Raw genomic sequence first — 19712 nt, 5'->3', positions numbered from 1 at the left:
AGATCGACCTAACTTGACTAAGACTGTGTCTATGGCAGAAAAAAATAGGTCGAACACCAGAGCCCAAACAGAAAGTGCCTCTACAGTCTCAAAATCAACCGCAAAACTACAGGAGCTGTGGGCCTGGCTCCCTAAGGCCCTATCACAAGGGTCTAAATCCAAATAGCAATTCGCAGGCCACCCTGCAGAGCCCCAGGGAAAACAGAACATCAACCGGCTCATATCATCACTAAATTTCTGCTCATGGAACACGAGAGGTCACTTACATCTCACCACAACGGGCGATGCAAACTTAGCCTCATTTGACATCATCTGTCTTCAAGAGACCTGGCTTAGAAAAAACCCAGCAATGGATGGGTACGACATAATCCTGGCCCCTGCCAACAAAGGAGCCTTAGGTCGGCCAACTTCAGGTCTTCTTCTGGCCTGCCGACAGGGAATTGGGTTGACCCTCAAGTCAACCCTTCAAGCAAATCTGTCAATCCTAGCAGTACTTTGCGAATGGTCTGAAAAACCCCTCTCCAATCCATCGCAAATAGTGGTGATTAACACCTACTGGAACCCGGCGGCAATAAACCACCAGTCTTACCTCTTAATGATGGAAAACCTGATCGATGAAATCCAAGCAACACGTCAGGTCTCCTCAATCATCATCTGTGGCGACCTGAACGCCAATTGTTCTAGAGAATTGCGAACACTGGATGCATCCTCGCAAACTACTACAGCATTGAAAAGAGGTATCCTATGGTCCTCCTTGATGTCATCTAGAAAATTCGAAAATCTGAATTTCGCCTTCCCAAATAAAAACCGTCTGCCAACTTGGGAACAAGGCCCACTAAAAGCGACCATTGATTACATCTATGTATCCAGACCTCTTTTGAACAAAGTCCAATCCTTCGAAGTCTGACAGACTACAGCCAGCGACCATAATCAGCTGACAATGTCATTGGTAAACCATCACAAGGCGCCCGAACAGTATAGCATGGAAGTAGAAGCAAACGCCCGTGGAAACCGATTAAACCTGACAACCCGAGCGGTTAAAACTCTGCTGGCAAATTACACCGGGGAAGATAGACCCAAGGGCGTAAAGAGTCTTGATTACGTACCTCTGCTGTTAAAACACCGAACGAACGCAAAACAGAAAATCTCTGTCCACGCACCCCCACAGCAGGCTTATGATTCCACTCTGGTGGCCAAACGAAGGGAGCTGCGAAAACTCAAAAGACAATTAGGAAACGACTTGTCAAATAAAGAAAAATTAAAAGCGGCAACCGCAACCTATAAATCATGGGTGAAAGAACATCGTTACCGTCTATACCAACAAGACGCTGAAAATATGTTAAAAGCCATCAATGGCAACAAAGCCAAAGAATTTTGGTCTTTGTTGAAATCCACAGTGCCTTCAACGAACAACACCACAATCAACGCCTTGCCGGAGCACAAATGGATCACGCATTTCTCCTCGGTCTTCCGAGCCCCAGCTCAAATCACCCGTCGGGATCCCACACCCCAGAAGCCAGCCTGGATCCAACTGAATGACCGACAAGAAATTAGCAATCATATAAAAAAACTGAAGATCTCCAGAGCTCTGGGCCCAGATGGGATCTCAAACATCGATCTGAAAAACAACTGCCAGGAATGGGCAACACTGTTAGCCTCCATCTTTCAGAAATGTGCTGAGCAGCAATCTCTGCCGCCGTCCTGGACAAAAGCTATCATCGTCCCAATCTACAAAAAGGGGGACATCTCCGACCCCCGAAACTATCGCCCTATCGCGCTGTTGGATTGCATCGGCAAAGTCTTTGGAAGCTTACTCTTGAACCGTCTTCAATCCTGGGCTGTAACAGCCCCGTGCAATGACAACTACCAATCGGGCTTCAAGAAAAATACGGGCACGATGGCGAACATCCTAGCGATCAGCACCCTAAAAAGCAAAGTCTGGGAAAAAAAATCACGAATTTTCATCGCCTTCATCGATCTAACGCAGACGTTTGACCTCGTCGACAGACACCGCTTATGGGAAAAACTGGAGAGATGGAGTTGCCCACAAGAAATACTCCAACCAATCAAAGCTCTCCACACGGATACTTCCCTCAGGGTTCGACTTTCCCAAAGAGGTGATCTGTCAGACGAAATCCAGACCGGGCGAGGGGTAAAACAGGGATGCCCGCTAGCACCTGCCTTGTTTCTTGCATACCTCGGAGACTACGGCGACTCAGTAGATCTGGAGCATACGCTTCCGCCGTCTCTCGCATCCTCAAAAATAAGCTACCTTTTGTATGCTGACGATCTAATCCTCCTGGACCAGACCCAGATAGGTCTCCAGAGACAACTAACAAATCTCCTGAGCTACACAGCCGAAAACAACTTAAAAATCAACCAAGAAAAAACAAAAATAATGATTCTAGAAGGAGGACGGAAGAAAAATAAATCCTCTGAAAAATTCAAATGGTACCTAGAGGGTAAAGAGATTGAGTCGGACCCAGACTATAAATACCTAGGCGTCCAGATCGACTCCTCAAAAAACGAAACATCTATGCAGTTTGCTTTGGAAGTAAAGTTGGGGAAATTAGCCTCACAAGCAAAGGCAATCGATACAAAATTTGGTAAATTCTCGTGTATCCCTGTAATAGACTTTTATAAGAAAAAAGTTGTTCCTTCAATTACCTATGGAGCAGAGGCCATGCCAACAATTCCGGAAAGAACTTGGCAAAAACTGGAGAGCAAGTTCTGGAAATCAGTCCTGAGTCTACCAAAGTCTACATCTATTGCTGCAATCCGCCAGGAATTAAGTCTATTGTCACTAATAGCAATAGTAAACCTAAACTCACTTAGGCTATTCAGGAAATGCATTACGGCCGATACCGAGCAAATCTTTGGCCTATTAAACAAAGAACTACAAAACGACAAAGTCAAAATGCTAAAAACCTGGAAAAATAAAATTACGTCCATCTTAGAATCAGTGACGTGCACGGAAGCTGACCTCATCACAAACCCTCTGAGAGTTTATAAGAAACTCAAAGAACTAGACTGGATCCAGACCCAAGACCTAGTCACCAAAAACAAACTCCTTCTCCATCTTCCCCCCTTGCTCTCTAAATTAAACGAGCCGATGCAATACCTCCGAAAATTCCCAAATAGGAGAGCAAGAAACTACATGTTAAGAATCCGGCTAAATTTGCTGGAAACAAACGAGATCCTGAATATCCGAGGCCTCTCTGACTCTAACATATGCCGTCTGTGCAACGTCGAAACTGAATCCATCAGGCATCTACTGACCTCATGCCCAGAAACCTTAGTCTTAAGATCAGCCTACATAAAGCACTTTAGCCCAGAAGAATACGGGTGGGATGAAGTCACCTGCTGGAATAGACTGATAGGTGGGGACCGAAACTGCTGGTTACTGGCTTCAATCAAAATACTGCAATTCACCATGCAGAGGATCGAGTGCAAGCAGCCCCATCCTCCGTAAAACCAAAACCATTGGACTCTTTCTGGGCTACCCCTGTGCAAGTCACCCTTTCGCCTCTTCCCTTCTTTTCTTTTGTAAAGTTCTAAATGAACACACACAAATAAAAAAAAAAAAAAAAAATATTCTCTTAAAATTTCAGTGGCCACAATAAGAAATAATGTTTAAACTGGCTGCACAATGTAGGCTAGTCTAGATACCTGATAACTCATATAATGCTTCTTTAGCATAGATGTCCAGTAAAAGATGCCATGCCACAGTACGAAATGGCTAGACTGGCTGCACCAAAATGGCAGCCAATCGACGTAATAACACTTATCATAATTGCTTTGACATAGATGCCCAGTAAAAAAATACTTCTGTTACACACTCACACACATCCCCCCCCCCACAGCATTCTTAGGCAGATTCACACATCATAAACTCACTCATTCACACACAAATGACATCACTATAATTCCTTTAAAAATGCTTTTCCATGTAGCTCCGGTCCATCCTTCTCTCGCATAGCAGGAACGGTGGTCTGTCATTTTTTCGAAATGTCGAATGACAATTGTTTCGAAAAAAAAATGTCGAAAAAAAAAGTCGAATTCCGTTTTTTTAAATTATATATTTATTTTGGGGTTCGGGCTAAAAAAAAAATGGGTAAAACAAAAAAAATTTTTAAAAAGTGGGGTTGGGGGGGGAACACCCCCATTTCGAAAAAAAAATGCATTAAAAAAAAAAGCGACATTTTTTTTTCGACTTTTTTTTTTCGAAAAAATGACTTTCGACATTATTGGTTTAGAAATTTTCACTATAAACCAGCAGGAACAAGGAAAAGGAAGCAAAGAGCTCTTTGTGCTTCTGGCACATGTGTGCAAGAGCCGGCATGCTCCATTGACATTGCCCTTTTCTGTTTCACTGCGTGGGCAGGTGCAGGAGTGGATTCAAACGTGCATTATCCCAGCCTGTATCCACAATTGGCCATGCAGGCTGGGGTGGCAAAACACCCCCATTGGACATTCACATTGAGGAACAGCTCTGTCAAAGGGAAACAATGTTTCTCTTTGACAGTTCAAGATTGACCAGGACTGCTCCCTTAGCAGCAGCAGCAAACCGCTGAGGGAGTGCTCAGTGTTTACACTCAGCTGGCACAGCTCCTTCAAGACGTACTGGTGGGTCAGTGCCCCCATACCCCTTATGGACGAGCTCCGTTTGTTTGTATTTGCACCCCACAGTATCCAGGTGTTTGAGAATCTCTCTGTGACCATATTAATGTGTGTGTGCCTCACAGTCTCATTGCTACTGTCTTTTTTGAAGGGAGGGAGAGTATGTGTGTGTGTGTGTGTGTGTGTAGGTGTGTTGTTTTGTGCCCTCACCACGGTATTAATAGGCCTCTCTTTTGTAGGACCAGAAAGTGGTTTCCTGTCGCCAGGACTGGCATCAAACGAGCACACACGTGGTGGTCACTGTCTACGCCAAGAACCCCATCCCGGACCAGACCAACATCCAGGCCAACCGCACAGTGGTAAGACTGCATGCCGGCGGGCCTCGGTAGAGCCAATCACATCTCAGCAACATCTCGAATAGAAGTCATAAAAGCATTATGGTATAGTTTGCTTTAATACCCCAAACAATTTTTCCTACTTCCCTCTTCCTTTACTACTTGGGAATCTGTCCCAGAGGTTGGGTCTAGAAGAGCGTCAGCATGAGGAGATGAGTATCCTCATCCAATGATTCCCAAAGCAGCTATGCGGGGAAGTAGGCGCGTCGGTGTAGCATCCATGTGCACGGAGCACAGAAGCACGCTGGTGCTTCCCAAACCTAAGTATTAATAATAATAACTGCTTTGGGTAACAGTGTCCTGATGCAGTTTCTAGTTTCCACGCGTTGCAGAACGATTACCCAAGGTTAGGAGTAGAAGGGATGCTTGGACTAGGAGTACTAATGCCATCAAAACATTAAGCGTCTACCACTATCATGACCAATAACTGGGTTTCTTTCCTTTGTTGTCTCTGCAGCTAGTCCTCCAGGCCTTGAGGTTAGCCTCATGTAAATCATATTTAAAGGCCTTGATAACTTCGGCATCCGAGTCTTTTTCAGTTGCGACACAGGCTGGTTCCTTAGACACTTCAAAAGACGCTAGGAGTGGTTGGGCATTTATATGTTTTAAGTGTGATATGCACCTAAAATCCTTTTCAGGAACATGGCCTCCATGATTATTAATATACAGACACAGGGCAACCTCCTACTTTGGGCCACTGGCCTTGACAGCCGAGGGGGCTGCACAATATTTCACACAGTTTAGGCTGTTTCTATGCATCTGCAACTGTTTTTCCACCATGTTTATCTCACTTTCACATGAACCAGGAGCTGTGCTTTCTGACCTTCTTTTGTTGTACTTTTTCAGAGGCTTCATGGTCTCTCCCTAACCTGGAAGAGGCAGAGCTCTTGATTGAGTGGAAATCAGAGCAGAGCCGCCCGCTTCTTAAAGATTGTTTCTTACCTATAGTGGCCCTAGGTTTGACCAGCGGTGTCAAAAGCTTTAGTTGCCTCTTCTACTGAATCCTGCTCTTGCATTCGGGATATTCCACCAGCTTCAGAAGTCTGTGCTTATGCACTTAATGCAAAGGCCCCGTCAGTGGCGCTTCAGAGACGCAACCCTCATTGATGTCTGCAATGTAGCCAGCACTTGGTCGTCACTGTTTGTTTTGTGTAGGCATTGGGCAACCTCCTCATTGTAGGCAAAGTCAAAGGACATCGAGGTAGTGAGTCAGGGGTGGCTTGGCAGGTCCTGGCCATGGCTGGGTTGGCCATTGTGCAGAGGGGGGCTGTGCAAGCATGAAAGGGGCCAGAGATATCATGCACTCAGCCTCATCTGTCGTGACCATGCACATGCTTCGATCCTGTCCCAAAAGTGTACCAATGTCCTAGGAGTGTTAAGGGAGGGCGTGTGGAGGCTGTGCTTGAGCACTGACCTTACTGTGGGGACTGATATATTCCATTCGTGGGTCACTGTCTCTGGGAGAACATTATGGCTAAAATATTGATTGCAAATGATAATGTAGGCAGCCCTTGCAGGAGAAGACGTGCACGTTGGCATCACTCAGCCCCTGACCCCCAATCTCTCTTCTCCCCCTTTTCACAGCTTGACATCCACATACCTTTCGATGGGGCTAAAGTCTTCCACAAGGAGCTGGACCTCTGGGGGGTAAGTACTGTGTTTACTATTGTCACGTCACTGGGTCGCCTGTTACTGCCCCCTCCCTGAACTCTTTGCACACCTTTTCCCACTTAACGGTAAAAGTCATTATTACTACCAGAAAATAAATCTGACTTCTAGGAATCTTGGAAGCAAATAAGAACTCGGATGACAAAGTCCTGAGAGTCAGAAGCATTCATTTGGGATCAGTCTCTTTAGAGTCCGCTAAGTGCTGTCTCAGCTCAGGAGAGCAGGCATCAAAAATAGATTCCAATTATAATAGATGGCTCATACCTTCAAAAGTGTTAACTCTGTAACCCTTTACCCAACTATCTAAGTTCTTCAAACATTCACACACCCAGGTAGCCCAAGGGGTACCATCAGTCTTTTTTAGGGTCCTAAACGTCTTAAGATACCGGGAAGGAGTTTCCCCAAATCTGGCTATCAAAGCTAGCTTCACATTTTCATACTCCAATCTCTCAAGTTCCCCCACCTCCATTACAGCATCAGTTGCAACCTGGGGAGCTTAGACAAAAGCCAAGGAATCAACTGATTCCCTGTGAAACCCTGAATCCCATAGTTGTATTAAAAAGCAGCCAACCAATCCAACATATCAAGCTTCACCTCATACATACTCACAGCTTCCTTAGGCATGCAAGGTCTCTTCGCACTGGAAGACCTAGAAGAATATGGGAGAGAACCATTTTCAAGAGACAGTGGGCCTCATTATGAGTCCGGCGGTAGCCGTGCCGGAAAAACCGGCAGGCGTCCACCGGACCCGTAATACCATTCCGCCTCTGTGATTGCTGGAATCACCAGGGCATTACAACCCCAGTGACCCAGTAATTCCGGAGGCGGAATTCTGTAAATCGCCATCCACATGGAGTCCTATAGGACTCCATGGGGATGGGGACCATGGAAACACTGGTTCCGTCTATGACAGAGCCAGTGTTTCCATGTCTGCCTGCAGGCGGGTGGTATTAATCCCGCCAGGCCAGACCTGGCGGGAGTGACACCTCCTGCCTGCAGAACTCTGAATAAGCCGGTCCGGAAAGAACGGTGGCAGCGGTTTTACCGCCACCGTTCTTTCCGGACCGGCAGGGTTGTAATGAGGCCCAATTTCTTCATTTCAAGAGCATGATGCATTTCCATTTCTGATTTTGATTTCTTGATGTTTACTTTCAGTTTACATTTGGAGCCTTTTGAACTCTAACTCAAGTCTAATTTTTTCAAGAGCGACACATTCTGGACTCAGTACTGGACCTGGTAGGGTCCCTGTGGCTAAAGGTTGAGGCTGAAGAGCAGGTAGAGGGGCAGTGGGGCTCATACCCTGAGACTCCTCTGACTCTTCTGACTCCTCAATAACATTAGAGCTAGACCCTGAATCATTATCATCCTCATCAACATTATCCACATTTTCTGACAGATTAGGGGTTACAGCCCAACTTCTCATTCTTTGATGTTCAAACAATCTTTCTACCAATTCATTTTTCTTTCCTTTAACAGGGAGGTTCCTATCCTTCCTTCAATTGATCTACTGTTACAATGATCAGGGCCTCCTGTTTGTAGTTATCCATATTACTCATGATAAAATTGCTTTTCTAGTGGTGCTTAGCCTTGTGAAGATTACTATCTGACCAAAAGTAAAGCAGAACTCTCAATGTAGCAACTCTACAATGTATCCTCACCGCTTGCCACCACTGTTAGCCAGAGTTTGCATGCAGTACCCTATGGGATCATTACACACAACTATGACTACAGGTGTAAGCAAAACCAACCTTTGGTATAAGTCTGTACCACACAGCTTTTGGTAGCGAGCTGAGCAGTCAGGCTTATCTCAAGAGGGAATGGGAGCTTGTAAGGGTGTTACACAAAGGTCTACAATGACACATATTCAGACACTTATACTCAAGGTTTCTTGGTAAAACACTTGTTAATTTATTACACAATCATTTATAAAGCATTCACTAAATGAGGCAACCAATATCACACAAAAATGATACTGCAATACTGATTACTAAGCAGTTGAGCTCCTGTGAAGTAGGAGCCAAATAGCATTGAAGTAGGAGCAAAAAGGCATAAGTTAATAAAACGAATATTACAGTTACTCTAAAACAGTGCAAATAGTTTGAGTTCACCAGAGGAGTTGATTCAATGCTATAGGTAGGCCAAAGTCAATGGGCTAGTGTCTTGTATAAGTAAAAACGGTTCTGGTATTTAAAATGGAAAAGTCTTTGCCACGGTTCTTAGAAGTAGTTCATTGAAGAAAGGTTCGTATGTCAGGTCACAAGCTGACTAGGCCTGCAAGTTGCCAAAGTTCCACAAACTTTTGCGGTGAGAGGTAAGTTCTATCGGTTGGGTTTTCACAGTACCTTATATTAAAGACAAAGATGCAGCTGAAGTCATGGAGACAAGAGGGAGGACATCGGGGGACTCCTGCACTGCACGGGGACTGGTCGCAAAGTTGGCAGATCTTCGATTCCAGTTGCTGTTCTTCAAGCACACAAGCTGGTGTCCTTCCCTCTGGTTAATTTAACCAGCTCCGAGAATGGTAGCCAGGTGGGTTACGAGTTGATTGGTCCTACCAACTCAAAGGAAGAAGTTGTTCTTGAAGGGGCTTCTCTGCCGAGATGAACTTGGCGATTTGGACCTGCAGCAGGGCTCCACTTGGCAAACCAACGGTTCTTTCGTTCCAGTGGTCGTCTCTGCCTTTCAGTCCAAGAGACTTGCCTTTTAAACATTTTTCTCCCATTCATTCTAGCCTAGCTGCCACTCACCCAGCAGGGTGGTTGTCCTTGCCAGACAGTCAGCTCGCCAATCACGCCAGAGTGGATTTGGGTCTCCTAGGAGACTAGGCACAGGGGGTTTCGGGCACCTCCCTCACTTCCTGCCCACTCCAGACACTCGGGTGCCAGAGACTTCAGTCCTGAAGCCCGCCAAAGACATAGAAACAAAGGGACCAAACCTGGTTTGGCGCACAGAGACAAACTCTAGAAGGACCTTTCCAAAAAGAAATGGCGACAAAAGAAGATCGGGACCTGTTTAAACAAAGGGGGCTCATACACCATCTTGAAAAACATGGCTCCTTGGATTTTTAGCTACTGGTGTTCGCGGTCGGGAAAAATCATGGTAGTTCGTTGTAAAAACACTGCCACTCACCATTTCGATAGTATAGGATAGCATTTGACTGCTACATAATTTTCTAGACACATGGGATACCAGGTAACCCCTCCAGCACTCTATAGGAAGATAGTGTGTGCTGGGTCTAGGAATTTAAAAAGACTAGTAAACTCAATTTAACTTGACTTTCTCTGGGAAACAGTAGTTTATCCCAGAGGTGTTTAAACTTTGGGAGAGCCTAAAAAGCTTTCCTGTGTCACTGCACTGAGGGTGCTGTGTAACACACATGAAAAGATGATGCCTATGGAGTTGTCTAAAACACCATAACCAAAAGAAATAAACACAGAAAACAAACAGAATAAAAAAGTTCAAAGCCCTAAAGTTTAGCAAAAGAGCTGGAGGGCTCTAGGGTAGAGGGAATTAGCACCTTTTTGAGAATTCTCCTTAACACTGCTGCCACATGATCTCAGCATGTCAAGGAATGTTGTAGACACCTCCACATTGGCATTTTTGCTTCCACGTAATCTCGGCATGTCAAGGAATGATGCAGGAACCTCCACATTGGCATTCCTGCTTCCACGTGATCTGAGTCGGACCAAAAATGATGCAGAAAACTCAACAGTGACATTATTGATTCCATGTGTAGAACACCACATCTTGATTCCATGTGATCACACTGTGACCAGTAATGCTGTCGGAACACCACACCCTGATTCCATGTGATCACACTGTGACCAGTAACGATGTACGGAACACCACACCCTGATTCCATGTGATCACACTGTGACCAGTAACGATGTACGGAAGACCACATCCTGACTGCATGTGATCACACTGTGACCAGTAACGATGCACGGAACACCACATCCTGATTCCATGGGATCACACTGTGACCAGTAACGATGCACGGAACACCACATCCTGATTGCATGGGATCACACTGTGACCAGTAACGATGCACGGAACACCACATCCTGATTCCATGGGATCACACTGTGACCAGTAACGATGCACGGAACACCACATCCTGATTCCATGTGATCACACTGTGACCAGTAACGATGTACGGAACACCACATCCTGATTCCATGTGATCACACTGTGACCAGTAACGATGTACGGAACACCTCATCCTGATTCCATGTGATCACACTGTGACCAGTAATGATGTACGGAACACCACATCCTGATTCCATGTGATCACACTGTGACCAGTAATGATGTACGGAACACCACATCCTGATTGCATGTGATCACACTGTGACCAGTAATGATGTACGGAACACCACATCCTGATTGCATGTGATCACACTGTGACCAGTAATGATGTACGGAACACCACATCCTGATTCCATGTGATCACACTGTGACCAGTAATGATGTACAAAACAGCACATTCTGATTCCATATGATCTCTGCATGACCAGGAATGATGCAGGGACCTCCACATTGGCATTTTTTTTCCATATGACCCGGATTTATATATTATCTCAGCGTGAAAAAGAATGATGCAGGGTCCTGTGCTGGTTTCACATGCCTTCTTGGCCAGGAGTGGCACTGTGTTCTTATCATGGATAGTACATAACATTTCCTGTTTGCATTCCTGGGTCTGTTTGATTTCAGCAGAACCTGCAGTGACCTTCTCAGGCTCCATGATGCGGTGATGTGTTTCAATATAGCTTCTACGCTTGCCTCAGTGGGCTGTGTTCTGGAACAAAAACAACGCGTGTCTGTGGATGCTTGGAATGCTCTAACTAAAGGGGCACTCAGCTTTTGTAAGCAATATTTTTTACTACTACGGGACCATTTTGGGACCATTTGTTTAGTTTTCTGTTCATCCAAAGTCCTGTATGTTAAATGTTTTTCTTAAACCTTTATTTCTGAGACAGACATGCAGTGAGTCGTAATCAAAGCGCCACATAACAGTCATTACTTATTGCTTGCTTGCAGTGTGCACAAGACAGGAGCAAATTGGACATCGTATAGTGATATAACATTGTTACTGAGTTCCAAAGTACAGATTTCCCATTTCAGGTTGTACCACAACTTCCCCTGTCCCTTCCTCCTTATCCGTCTAAGTGCAGTCCATATATCGTTGGGTCTATTTGCAACAGTAGTGTTAAACACGTAACCCTCGTTGGTGTATATCAATTCACGGAGCCATTCATCGCTACTACGGCGATATTTGGACTTCCAGTGTATAGGTATACACTTCGCGGCTAATGCACAAACAATGTTCAAGAAACAACGTGTAACAATAGAGACCGTCCCGATGTCCCCCAGCAAATATTTAAGAGGAGTTAATGATGGCAAGAGATCCAGGATTACAGCCACTATAGTCGCAATGTTGCGCCAAAACAGCTGAACCGGAGAGCACTCCCAACACAGATGAAATGAAGCTGCCTGCGTTTTACCGCACTTCCTACAGTCACCACTTGGGTAGAATGTTGCCATTTTGGCCGGGGTGTAGTGCAAATGGCCCAGCACCTTATATTGTATTAGCCTAAAACCTGCGTTCCCTGAGACAGTTTGTCAGCCGACAGCCCCCGCTGCACTGAACATCATCATTTTCTACCCCCAAGTCCTTTTCCCATTGGGCACATATCCTGCTTTTGGACTACATGTGAGACTGAAGAGTATTGAACAGTCTAGCAACAACATGCCCTGTTCCATTCCCCGCCACAATCTCAGTGATGTATTTGTGGGTTTCTGGCTCCGCCGGGAAAGAAGGCCACTGGCTGCGGAATGCTGCTTGCATGCAATAATACTGCAGAACCCTGAGGGGGCCATCGCCCATCTAGTGCGTGAAATCCTCCAGGGAGACAAAGCGACCCTCCCGAAACATGTCCCCTATAGTCAACTGTCCCACCATATCCCAGCACATTCTGAGCTCCCTATCGAACGTAGGGGAAATTCTGGGGACATTCCATAGGGGAATAGTCTTAATACATGGCGTTTAATGTCCAATTTACAAAATATCTGTGACCAGGCAGTAACCATGTTTCTAACTGGGTCGAATGTGCAGGAGTCAATGTAATAATCACTGAATATGACCGATCTAAGGGCAGTTGGTGATTCCCCACACCGTTCCAAGTGTAAATGTACCAGCACGGGCCCGTCAGTGTACCAATATCCAGCAAATTGGGCTTGCGTAGTCAAGTAATATAGCTTGAAATCCGGAGCTGCGATACCCCCCTTCTCATACGGCTCAGTCATTTTCTCCCATCCAATCCGAGCCGCTCTCCCGCCCCCCACAAACGCAGTCGCCAACCATCTAACCTCAATGAAGAAGACCCGCCCCGTCCATGTGGGGGTGTTACAAAAGAAATATAACAGCTTCAGGACCACCACCATTTTTAACAATGATATCCGCCCATACAGCGATATCGGTAGTCCCGACCACATTTTAATCTTATCGGTCAGTTGGTGCAGGTACACCTCATGACCTCATGACTGTCAGCTTATAATGACGGCTAGGACCTAGATACCACAATCCCTAAATATCTAAATTTTAGAGGGACCCATCGGAATCCATGGGGTTTGGCGGGTTTGCCGTAGAGAGTGTGAGGGGGATCAACTCCGATTTGGTGGGGTTAATCTGATAACCAGTTGAGTATTGTGTAAATTCAATAATAGTATTCAGAACTGGCTGGAGATTTTGTTTAGGATCACGAATGTAGAGCAATGCATCGTCAGCGTGTAAGGATATCACTGTTGCAGGCCCGTCATCCTTATCCCTCTGTGCCCATGGGAAACTCCAATTAATGCTGCGAGCGGCTCAATCGTGAGTGCAAACAGCAGGGGGGAGAGTGGGCATCCCTGTCGGGTGCCACTCCCTAGTTGAAACGTGGCAGATATCGTATTGTTGGTGCAGACATAGGACCAGAATACAGCAATTGGACACATCGAGAGAAACAAGGGCCAAAACTAAAACAATGTAATACCCGAAACAGATACCACCATGAGACCAAATCAAAGGCCTTCTCATTGTCTAATGATTCTGCAACAGCCTTCGCCTGAGGATTGATCTGTGATATCACACAAAAGCTCTGGACCTGGTAGGGATAAATCCCGACTGGTCCGGTTGTACCAAGTGGGTCATATGTGGAAGAAGGTGCGTAGCCAATATCTTGGGAAACACCTTTGCGTCAGTATTTATTAACAACGGTCGGTAGGAAGCCCCGTCCTGAGCCAGTTTGTTGGGTTTCAGCAACACTGTAATAATTGCCTCTTGAGGGTAGTGGGAACCCTGGCACTGTTTAGCGACTGCTCTAAATGCTGCAGCAATCTAAGGGCTAACTCATGTTGGAATTCCTTCTAAAGTTTGATCCCCAACCCTTCAGACCCGAGGGCCTTACCAGATGCTAACGTGCTCACCGCCACCACAACCTCCTCAACCATTACCGGCTGCTCCAGATCCTGGTACGCCACATCCGATAATGCGGGACGCTCAATACCATTTAAATATTGGACAAGTTGTTTGTTTGTCTTACTATCAGCATTAGCATATAAGTTTGAGTAATATGTTTGAAATACAGTGTTAATTGCCTCTTCTTGGACCAGAATTCTACCACCCGGCCCCCGGATCCCGGTGATTGGCTGTCTAGAGCTTTCAGCCCTTGCTATTCTGGCCAGTGTTCTGCCGGGCTTGTCCCCCTCACTATGTCGCCTAGCCTTAACAGGTTTGGACATAGATAATACTTCCCGGTCAGCTTGGTCATGAAATTCCAATAACTTATCCTGTATCAATCCCAGCACATGTGCACACTGTGTCTGACCATGCTCATTCTCCAACTCTCTCAGTTGCTTCTCCACCTCCCGCAACTCCCCCTAACCCTTTTGAGAACTTGAGTGAATGACGAGAGGAGTACCCCTCTAATCCAAACTTTAAATGCTTCCCAGAGTGTGGGCCACTGCCTCACTGATCCCTCATTGATCTCAAAGCATTCAGCAATTTTAGCATGGAACTTCTTATCCATAGCTGTATCCTTAAGAGTGCCAGGAGTCAATTTCCATAGGGACCATGACCCATGGCCCTGTGCAAACCTCAGTGTCAGCACCACCGGTGAAAGGTCTGAGAGAGTGCAAGGTTGAATGTTACAATCCTGTTCTGATGCCATCAACTCGGGGCTAAGCAATCAAAAGACTATTTCTGACCCAGAATCATGTACTAACGATATATGATGTATTTTTTAAATTAATTATTTATGGCTCATGGTTTATTACAAACCTTTGCCAACCACATAATTGACATTGTGTTTATGGTTTCTAGTTCATATTCAGGTGGGAGCTTTAATAACGAGAATAGTATCCCATGTGTCCCTTTGGAAAACTTTGTGCAGTAATTTCCCTAAGGTAAATATTATTTTTACATTTTCCGTTTCACACAACCTGTACCACTAGGTATCAACATCTGTTAAATAGCTGTTATTTAGGAATGCAGCTAGGTATTTTGTTCTTGTCGCACATAGCTGGTGGCATACAAGTACAAGATGTTTTAATGTTTCACTTTCTCCATGGCATAGTCGACATAAAAGATCGTCCTTGTCAATCTGTCTGCGTTGGGTCAATATCTCCTTCGTGTTAAAGAGATTTAGCCTAAAGCGCATGTGCGTTTCTCGATACACAGGGCAAGGAAACTTGACAAGGTATGTAGGAATTTTGTTCTGAGCCTTAATTTTCGAACGGATATTACATTGCAGCTTAATTTTTACTTGATCATCTTCAGCTCTCATCCAGTCAAAAATCCAGAATTTTCTTTTTGGTGCATTTGGATTGGTGACAAGTAGTTCCTCCGTAATGTTTGCTTCAGAAAGCAGTTTTTTCAACATTTGGCCCATTCTTGAATTACTGGATCACTTTGATGAGGATGTTTGCTCTTTAAGATGTTGTGTTGGATAGTGCTGCAGTTAGCTAGAGTTTTTCGATAGAGTGATAGGGCATTACACTCAACTATTGCGACTAGTGATTGTAGCCCCAGCTCGTGACGAATAGGTTGTACTGGTAAACTTTGAGGTAAATTCAAGGTTTGTTTCCAAAAGTGCCCTTCGATGGAGGGCCAGATTTCACAAGGTAGGCAAAGGGCAGTTTCCGCACCGTAGGTGATTGTCAGGCAACTTTCTGTTTATAAAAATTAAGTTCAGGCATTAATGAGAATTTTCCGAATTTTCAATGTATGATTTTGCCTTGTTCATCAGGACTCGTATTTTTGCTTTTATCACTGCAGGTTGAGGGGTGTCATTTTTACTTAGTTTGATTGTCACACCCAGGTATTTGGCTGTTGGTGTTTGAAGTACCATCAAAATGTTTCCTTTTTGGGTCTACCTTGAGTGGCTTCTAGTACTAAGATCGTGCTCTTCGCAGTGTTAACTATGAGATTATATTTGGTTGTATAGATGTTTAGAAGCAGCAATTTCCTTTATAGACCAATTTGGGTTTGGTCTAGAAGGATTAAATCATCTGCGTATAGAAGTCTTCCTAGTCTTTGTCCGTTTACCTTCGGCGAGAATGAGGAGTCTTCTGTGATTGTTAGGGTCATGTCAGATATGTTTCAGAAAGGCATGGAGGCTGTTCCAGAGGGAGGCCCTGGCCGAAAAAAGAGATCTACTGCCAACTCGTTGGTTTGAGAAGCAACTAACCCTGATAGAGTTGGAGGTGGAGGGGCGAAGAGCTTGAGTCTGAAGGTATTTACAAAAAGAAAGTTGGAGGTATTGAGGCCCCAGGCCCCAGAAGGCCTTGTGGACAATGCAGAGGGTCTTGAACTTAATCCTCACAGCCACTGGGAGCCAATGCAGAGATTTCAGTGCTGGAGAGGTACGATCATTGGGCTTGGGGCCAAGGACAAGTCTCACAGTCCTGTTCTGGATGAGTTGCAGACGGCGGAGAGTAGAAGCAGGCAGATTTAGAAAGAGGCTGTTGCAGTAGTCCAGCCTAGAGAGAACCATAACTCTGTAGACAGTGAGCTTCTGGGGGAAGGAGAGGAAAGGAAGAATACCTCTGAGGAGGTGCAGCTGGTAGTGTGACTTCTTAGAGACGTCAGAGATGTGAGGAGAGAAGGAGAGTGTGGAGTCAAAGATGACCCTGAGGTTCTTAGCCTCACAGGTGTGAGCAGGAAGAGGGCCAAGTGAGGCCGGCCAGAGAGTGACAGGAAAGTATGGTGCAGGTGTGCCGATGAGGAGAATCTCACTTATACAGGCATTAAGGCAGAGATCGTTGGTGGCACACCACTCCTGGATAGCAGAAAGACAGTCAGATACGAGAGAAGGAGAAGAGGTGGCAGAGGGGAGCCTGAAAATGAGCTTAGTGTCATCCGCATAGCACTGAAAGTTGGGGCAGAGAGCGGCAATGCAGTGGGCAAGAAGTGCCAGGCACTGGTTGAAACGCCAGGAAGAGAGGTTAAGTGCACTCTCTGTCACTTGGAGGCACTCTCTGCCACACATCTGCCAGCAGGAGATATATCATTATATGATGCAGTGCCTGGGCCCCCTGGTCAGCACCCTCCAATTGATTATCTAGGATTGTATTACCCCCGCCCCCGCCAGAAAATTATTGATGCCTCATCCGAATCTGTCATCAGGTCCGAGAGCCGCTGGATCATCCACGTTTGGACCATATGTGTTGACAAGAATCACTGAGTTAGCAGCCAGGGCGCCCCAAACTATATCAAATCGCCCTAGCGGATCAGCACTGCTCCTTGTGGCCTGGAACCCCGAAGAGTGGTGAATTAGTATCAGGACAGCACGTGATTGCAAAGAGTAGTCTGTATAGTATCTTAGAGGACCCCATTTGCGCGCACATTTGTCATGGACCCTACCAGGGCATGAGGTTCCTGCACCATGAGTATCTGTGGCCCCTGGTGATCTCTATAGGCAAGAACTTTCCATGCCTGTACATGGTTGTCGAGCCCCCGCTCATTCCATAACAGAAGCTTAGCCGGTGTTCCCCCACTTCTTGATATATCGCTTACCATGGATAATACCATGTGAATGCGGGGGCAGCGTCCTAGACAGCATCTCATGAAAACCTTGCTTTAGCATGTCTGTCAAACCTTTTAACTTTTTAACCCCTCCCTGCATAACGCCACCCCCAACCCACACAATCTACCCCAACTTGACGGTGTATCCCCACCTGCGCTTCCTTCAGAACACCACAGAGCACAATGCGAGCAACAACTGACCTTTAGGTGTGAAACAGACCCCAGCTTCATACCCAATAAAGCTCGGCAGAACCTATCACAACCAAGTAATAACAAGTGTCACCAGTTACTGTATTAAGGAGTCCGTCGCCAGAGGGTGACTGTGCAGTTGAAGATGCTCGATCCTTCCTTCCAACGTCTGGGTCCCGGCCACCCGGGACCGGAATGGACCTCTCAATATATGCCATGGCCTCATCAGGAGATTAGAAAATGTGCCTTTCCTCCGTGCTGAATGCGTCCGTTTGCTGGTAACATCATGGCTTATTGGATCTGTCTATCACGAAAACATCTGTTTAACCTGATCATAGGAGCTCATGACTGCTTGAACTCCTGAAGAAAATTCTGGGTAAATGTGGACTCTGGCCGATTTATACTGCAGAGAACCCTTCTCCCTCGCCATCCTCAGGATCAGATCATGATAGTTCAGCAGCCTGGCAATTACTTTACACGGAGGTGCCCCTGGTATTGGGAGTGTGGCCAAAGAATTATGTATTCTTTCAACCAGAAACTGCATGGAAAAACATGCTTCAGGAAACAGAGAGTGGATAAGGCCCTCTGCAATGTACTCCCTGGGGCCCAGGACTGCTTATTTGGGTATACCCATGATCCAGACATTATTGTGGCAAAAGCGGGACTCCAAGTCATCACATTTTGTACATACCACTGACAGCTCCTTCTTAAGAGCCTGGAGATCAAGGTTATGCGTCCCCACCGTGTCTTCCTGGTACCCAACTTGTGTCCCCACCTCAGTGATGCAGTGGCTTTCTTTATCAAGGTTGGATTGAAGGGAGCTGATATTGTCCACAATATCATCAAGTTTGGTGTTAACTGAGGCAAGCACCACCTGCATCATTGTCATGTGGGGGTCCATTGCAGCAACGCCCTGAGTGCCTCCTTCCTGGGACCCAGTAGGTGTATATGATCGCAGCCCTCCCATTGCAGGTAAAGGAGTCCATTGTGCCTCTCTTGTTCTTCCAGGTGCCATGTGTCATACTAGCTGATCCCTAAAAGGGGGAGGATAATAAAGCCTGACCCCACAGGATATGTAGGCTGCAGCAGGTATGGAAGTGGTGTGTGCGGTCCCAACACAATGGGAATGATCAGCTCGGGGTACATCCTCCACCAAAAGCCCAGAGAGTGTCAAAGGGCTATACAGCCCCATGTTGCAGCACCCAGCAAGGACAGAGGCAGCTGCACCCCCAGAGCTGTACAGCCACCAGACCAATCAATATTATACAGGCAAGGATACCCCTTGTATGACTCCTCACTTCCAGACTGCAGGTCCAGAGGATAGCCTCGCCGCCCAGGCAGTACAACATACAGTGCCCGCAGTCCACAAATGAAGCCAGCACCTGATGTTTTAGGAGCTCGCTCCCAGATCCCCACGCCAGCCTGCAGGGGGTGTATGGGGAGTAATGTTAAATGAAGCCATGCAGCTCCAGCAGCGGCTCAGTCTGCAGTTGTTTTGTACTTCCAGTGTGTATCGGCAGGTCCAGCACTATGCTGCTACAGGAGTAATGGCCGCAACCTCCCGGCAGAAGAGTGCGCGTGCCTGCGCTCCACTTCATAGTGCCCCAGACCGGGCAAAGGATGAGGCGAGTCTGCCTGTGTAGTCCGCTCTCACTGTCCCAGGAAGCTGCCCGCAAGCACAGCGACTGCCAACGGGTGCCGCTCCACAGGATACCAGGAGGTCAGAGCATAGAGAGAGCACCAACACTCCTGTGCTGCCGCAACAGAAGGCAGGG

General features: G+C 46.2%; 1 protein-coding gene across 1 annotated transcript in view; it reads left to right on the top strand.

Moving 5' to 3' along the window:
* LOC138480685 (cysteine and histidine-rich domain-containing protein 1-like) overlaps window positions 1-19712 on the top strand; it is a 225847-nt gene that overhangs the window by 170270 nt on the left and 35865 nt on the right. The window contains exons 9-10 of the mRNA XM_069612362.1: window positions 4860-4979; window positions 6600-6662. Of these exons, the coding sequence (XP_069468463.1) occupies window positions 4860-4979; window positions 6600-6662 (183 nt within the window). The remainder of the gene's footprint in view (window positions 1-4859; window positions 4980-6599; window positions 6663-19712) is intronic.

This window comes from Ambystoma mexicanum, chromosome 5p, assembly GCF_040938575.1.
Source record: "Ambystoma mexicanum isolate Mex_15411 chromosome 5p, UKY_AmexF1_1, whole genome shotgun sequence".
NCBI lineage: Eukaryota > Metazoa > Chordata > Amphibia > Caudata > Ambystomatidae > Ambystoma > Ambystoma mexicanum.
This window is presented reverse-complemented; position numbering and strand designations above follow the sequence as displayed.